Source organism: Ictidomys tridecemlineatus, chromosome 1, assembly GCF_052094955.1.
Source record: "Ictidomys tridecemlineatus isolate mIctTri1 chromosome 1, mIctTri1.hap1, whole genome shotgun sequence".
Lineage (NCBI taxonomy): Eukaryota > Metazoa > Chordata > Mammalia > Rodentia > Sciuridae > Ictidomys > Ictidomys tridecemlineatus.
In genome coordinates, this window is record NC_135477.1 from 31,073,499 (window position 1) to 31,079,498 (window position 6,000).

The 6,000-nt window shown below is 47.2% G+C and overlaps 1 protein-coding gene across 2 annotated transcripts in view; it reads left to right on the plus strand.

The window, feature by feature from the left end:
- Positions 1-5,279, plus strand: part of Pdlim1 (PDZ and LIM domain 1) — a 43,383-nt gene extending 38,104 nt beyond the window's left edge. For both annotated transcript variants that reach the window (XM_005335296.5, XM_078037208.1), the window contains 2 exons: positions 4,175-4,292; positions 4,758-5,279. In XM_005335296.5, the coding sequence (XP_005335353.1) occupies positions 4,175-4,292; positions 4,758-4,944 (305 nt within the window). In that variant the 3' untranslated portion in view covers positions 4,945-5,279. The remainder of the gene's footprint in view (positions 1-4,174; positions 4,293-4,757) is intronic.
- The last annotated feature ends 721 nt before the right edge of the window (positions 5,280-6,000 follow it).

Below are 6,000 nucleotides of genomic sequence, written 5' to 3' on the forward strand. Positions count from 1 at the left end.
AGGGCTGACTTGTCTGTGCAGGGCCTCCGGGGAGGGGTCAGAGCTGAGTGCCCTGGGCAAGGGGAACCCCCTCAACCCCTTCTGTTAGAGTTTCAGTTTCTTCTGGGGAGGCCCTTTGTGCTGAAACTTCCCAGCTCCACACACCCAGCACCTGGGTTCCCTCCCCTAGTGGTGTGCGTTCTTTAGAGAGTGGTAATTTATACCCACAGGAAATTAGGAGAATGTTTCTTTTATGCTAAAAGATATTGTTCTACCAGCAATCTCCTCCTTTGCTTGGAGAACTTGTGCAGCTGGGAAGAAATGAGCCAGACTTTGTATTAGTTCCAGTATTAGGCCTGACTGACGAAAGACTTGGACTTGGGCTCCAATCCTTGAGGATGACAGGTTTGTCAAAACATGAGAAACACGGTTTATTTTACTCTAGGTGGATGTGAATCGAGATGGGTGAAGTCAGTCAGCCCAGCCCAAACCAGGACATAACCAGAGGATGCAGAGTTCACCTGGGCTCACAGAGAAGGACCTGAGCAGGAAGTTGTCAGCTCCATGCTCATTAGGGTCTGGGCTCCTTCCATCCTGTGCTCCATCAACCAAACCCATGGTTTCCATGGTTTCCTGGCTACTTCGTGGTCCTAATTGGCAGCTGGTGGTATTCCATCCATCATGCTCATTTCTAGGCACCAGGGAGGAAGGAAGGGGACAGGGGTGATTGGGTAATCCCCTTTCAGATGAGCCAGCTTTCTCTTTCCCACAAGTCCCACTACTGTTTCATTTACATTATATTGATCCAGATCTAGTCACATGGCCACACCTAGTTGCACAAGAGTCTAGAGAATTACGTCTGTATCCCTTAGGCTGTATGCCTTCTTGCCCCAAAGAAAATCAAGATCTAGCTAAAAAGGAAGAAGGAAATAACAGATCTTGTAGATTTTCCTGTCTCTGAATGTGTGCTTTAGTTTTTCACTGAAAGCAACAGGATAAATTCCAGTCCAAACATCTGTCTCATGCAGAAGGCCCGAGGTGGGGGGGGGGAATAAAATACCTATTTTTACTTGGAATGAAATGGTCAAAGCCCAGGGCAGTGGCGGGTACATGGTTAAAGCACCCGATGAGGTTTACTGTCATTTGGAAAGGTCTCTGGTTCAGAGAGCAGTGATGTGGGGCAGAAAGCACTGGCATTGGGATCTGCCCGAGCTGCTATGAGGCCTCCAGCAAGTTGCTGGTCTCTCTAAGCCCCAGTTTCTTCTTCAAGTTAGGCTAATAATGAGGACCTCAAGGGGTTGTTAAAAGGTGAGGGTAAAATGGGTCTTGTAAAGTGCCCCATGCACAGTCAGCAAGGTGCTCAAGGAGGTTTAGTGATAAACCTTGGGAGACTCCTTTTGGATGAAATTCACCCTCTGCACCAGGAGAATAGGGCCTTGGGTTCCTCACACTTCATCTTGCTCTGGAGAAATGCAGAAATCTGCAGGCCAAAGGAGCCTTTATGGTTTTTCATTTTGATGGATTACATATAACGTAAAGTTTACCATCGTAATTCTGTTTAAGTGTTCAGTTCAGTGGCTTTAAGTGCATTCATGTCATGCTATTGACACCACCGTCCATCCACAGAACTCTTCATCTTGGAGAACTGAAACTTGGTACTCAATCAAGAATAACTCCCCATTCCCTGCTTCCCCAGCCCCTGGCCTCCTCCACTCTGCTGTCTCTGAATCTAACAGTTCCAAATACCCCTCATGAATGGGATCACAGAGTTTGGCTTTTTGTGGCTGGCCCATTTCACTTGGTATTAACGTCCTCAGAGTTCACCTGTGTTGTATCATGTGTCAGAAATTCCTTCCTTTTTAAGGCAGAATTCTATTCTGTTGTGTAGGTCTATACCACCTTTGGTCATCTGTCTATGGGAGGGAGATTTAACATGCTGAGATGTCATGGGCTGATAGCACAGTGGTGGCCAGAGCTTCCTTAGAGGAGTAAGCTGGCCACATGCTTCTCCAGGCTCATTTTGACTGGTACCCGGTATTCTAGGAGGATCCTCAGATGTCTGGAGTCTTAACAGAGGACCACCAGTGCTAGGTTAAGGATCACGAGCTTGATTCTGTAGGCAGTGTGGAGCCATGGAAGATTGTTGTGCTGTGAAGTGGATAGAAAAACAAGTGTTTTATTTAGATCATTTTCAGTTTTTTCCCTACAAGTGTTTGAGATGAAGGTATCACTGAAAGAAGAGAAATTTGGAAATGTGTTTGGTTGCCTGGAGTCCAGTAGCAAACTAGTTGAGTAGTAAGGAAGAAGAGAGATTTCTTTGAATTTCAGTGTTGGCTGTATAAGTGAGAGGAAAAAAACCCCGGAGCCAGCAGGTGGCGCTGCAGGACTGAACAAGTTGCTGTGCTGCTCCATCTTCCACGTGGACTCTCCCCCGCCCCAGGGTGAGAGTAGCTTTCCTGCTCCAGTTAGGAAAACCAAAACTGTTACCTAGGGGACAAAATCATCCCAGCAGAGAACTAGTGACTAGAGAGAATCATGGAATGGAGGGGCAGAATAGCTGTGGGCAAAATATGCAGGTGATCACACCAGCCAGAGGCATTCTGAACACCCTTTTTTTTGAACATATCTCAACTCTTGGTTCAAAAACACCGGTCAGCATATGGGGACTCATTTTCTGAGCAGGTAGAGAGAAGAGGCAGCATCCTCATCTGTCAGCCCCAGGACTGCCTAGCATGGTTGTGGTTATCCTCTCCCACCTCCTTCCCCCAGACAGCCATCCCTCTGCCCTTGTCCAGTGGCTCTTGGGTCTGGGTCCAGTGTGGTTCCTGAACCGGCAGCAGCATCTATGAACTTATTGGAAATGTAAATTCTCAGGCCCCATGCTAGGCCTACAGAATCTGGTGGCAGGGACCCAGCAATCTGTGGCTCATCGAACACACCTGGTGAATCTGATAGGCAGTAAAGTTTGAAGACAGTTGCTTTTGCCTAAAATAGCAGGTATATGGTAGTATTTTCTGTACCTGGAAATGGGATCTCTGCACCTGTGGATGCTAATTGAGCTTGTTTGGGGTAGGATGCTTCTATGAATTTTCTGGAGTTTCTCTTAGGGCCTTGGATGCTCATAGGTGTCTGTTCAGAACCACCACTGGTGTGGAGGCATCTCTAGCTTCTTTAGTCAAAGCATGCGGGGCCAAGACTATATCGTTCTGCATCTGTCATAGCATTTCACAATTCATTTCCATGTTATTTGTGGATAGTCTATTATTTGCTAAGCCCCATGCTAGGCTCTGTGGGGAACTAAAAAAATATACAAAACAAGGTTCTGGTATTCAAGTTGTTTACAGTCTAGAAAAAAAGCTGTGTAAATAGCTGACAAATATAATGGTACTGCCAGAATACATTGTAGTAAAAAAAAAAAAAATAAGTGATGGGAAAGCCCAGCCAGCTGAGTATATAGCAACAGTAGTGGTAGTAACAGCTTATTACTCTGCCAAGCTACCATGATAGAGAGCTCTGTTCCCTGAGATATGATGAGATGAGCTGTAGGCATTTGAGCATCTAGCAACTGGGTGCTTATTTCATATGCACCAAGATGACTGCAGAAGATGTAGTAGATGATTTTCCTCTGGCTGCTTGTAGCATGCTGTACTGGAATGATTTGGGGGCAGGGGAGGGAGGAGGTATTTCTTTCTGCAACTAGAAGGGTGTTTTGTTTTTGTTTTTGCAGTGCTGGGAATCAGACTAAGTGCTTTTGCACAGTGCTAGGCAAGCATTCTACCACTGAGCTACATAAGCCCTCTTTCCACATCTAAATACACTGTATTTTGGTCATCAGATATTGCTTTTATTGACTTATGTATTATATCCACATAAGGTGTTTGTAAGTTCCTGTATCAGTGTTTGCATGTATTTAATTCGCAATGTGTGCCCAGGTGCCTACCATTGTAGAAGGGCTTCATGTATTTTTAAAAGTCTCTTTGTATGGCAGTGAAGGAGAAAATGAAAATTTTATAGAAAAGGAAAATAGGAGATCTGAGAAGTTAAGTAACTTTCCAGGGACCTCACAGCAGAGTCACATCTGACCCCAGTGCCCATGATCTTACTTGAACATATCTAGAAGCGGCTCTGAGAGAGCCGAGTGAGATGTAGGCAGCTCTGCACTTCCCAGCCAATGTAAGTGCTTTTATCATTTCAGGGGATCCCAACAAACCTTCAGGATTCAGAAGTGTTAAAGCTCCAGTCACCAAAGTGGCCGCATCGATTGGAAATGCTCAGAAGTTGCCCATGTGTGACAAATGTGGCACTGGCATTGTGTAAGTATCTACCCCCTGCAGTCCACAGAGGCCTTGCAGGTTGGGTAAACCGTGAAAAGGAGGAAACCTTATGGGATATGCAACACCTGTTTTGGGTGGAAATGAGACAAATCCTACCTGGACAAAATGGAGCAGGGAGGCTGCGTAGATTTGTGTTCCAGGTCCAGGTGGCCCGGGTTGTCCTGTGCTGTGGAGCCCTTAGGTTCTGAATGTGTAAAAAAGCAGTGCTGCCCTCTGTTGAGGTGGAATGGACTTCCAGATTAATGTCTGGCCCCGGGGAATCAGAAGCCCTTTTACATTTGCTGCTGGAGGCCTGTTAGGAGACCGTGGTCTGCCCTCTGATGGGAGGGCATCCGTGGAGAAGCCCCAAGCCCAGCTCGGGAAGGATGGCGCAGAGCCCTGGTGTCACCTGCAGGTGCTTGTAACTAACAGAGCCCCCTCCTCCCTCCCTCCCTCCCTCCACAGCGGAGTTTTTGTGAAGCTGCGGGACCACCACCGCCATCCCGAGTGCTACGTGTGCACCGACTGCGGCACGAACCTGAAGCAGAAGGGCCATTTCTTCGTAGAGGATCAAATCTATTGTGAAAAGCATGCCCGGGAGCGCGTCGTACCCCCGGAGGGATACGACGTGGTCACTGTGTTCCCTAAGTGACGCAGCAGACATGCGCCCACAGCTGACCTCCTGCCAGCCTCGCCACACCTTGTCCTCTGAGTGTTCTGGACCCCCTCCTGCTCAGAGCTCTGTGCTTACTTGACCCGGTTCTTCCCTTGCTTCAGTTCCGCTCCGTGGCTGGCTGACTCTGGCTGTGGGGTGCCTGCTGTGGAAGAGTGTTTTGTCATTGTCCCCTCGCCGGCATCACTGTACATCTCCCTCACCTCGGCTCTTCTCCGCTGCAGACGGACATCAGTCAAGTTTGAACCAATCCAAATTTAACATGTTTGACATTAATTTTGTTTTTACTCAATAAATAAATTTGTAGACTGTCAGACAGCGTGCCGTCTGTGATCATTCGGTCGTGTCTTGTTCACTGCCTGATGAGATTTCTAAGGCCTCTCCTCTTGTTCTGGGTTTCCTACTTCTCAGATTTGGCAGACTTTCCCCCAGGTGTGAGGAACGTGGCATCTGAAGCTATGCACTTGTATGTCTTTGAAGCTTGCTTCAACTTATCTTTTGTTGATGGTAATATAAGATACTTAGTCTGTTTTAATGAAATAATGTTTTCTGTATGTCTGGCTGTTCTAGGGCTTATCTGAGGAAAGGAATGATTCCTAAATAATGGATAGGGAGTTTCACCAGTTGTCCTTAAAATATTCCTCAATAAATCCATGTCCAGGCTGGTTGTGGCCATCACGACCACTGTCCCTTGTGAAGGGAAGCAACCTTGGGAACATGGGCAGCAGCCGCATCAAGAGCTCAGGGAAATGGCCAGTGTGTCCCCATCCCAAGAGAGACTGAGAACTCTGGCTGTTCAGAGGCCTTGAGTCAAGATCTGAGGTCACTGTAGGTTATCTCCCAGTGACTAATCCCCAATGAAGTTGTTGGCTCAAACAGTGGTGCCTTCATCCCTCCTGAAGCCGAGATGAAATGTTTGCTGAGAGAAGTGGGCAGGGCACTCCAGCCAACCCACCTCCCTCCAAAGAGCAACTCGGTTGGCTCTTAAGCAGTATTGATAGTTCATGCCCTTCATTGATGTAAAGGGTTATGGTT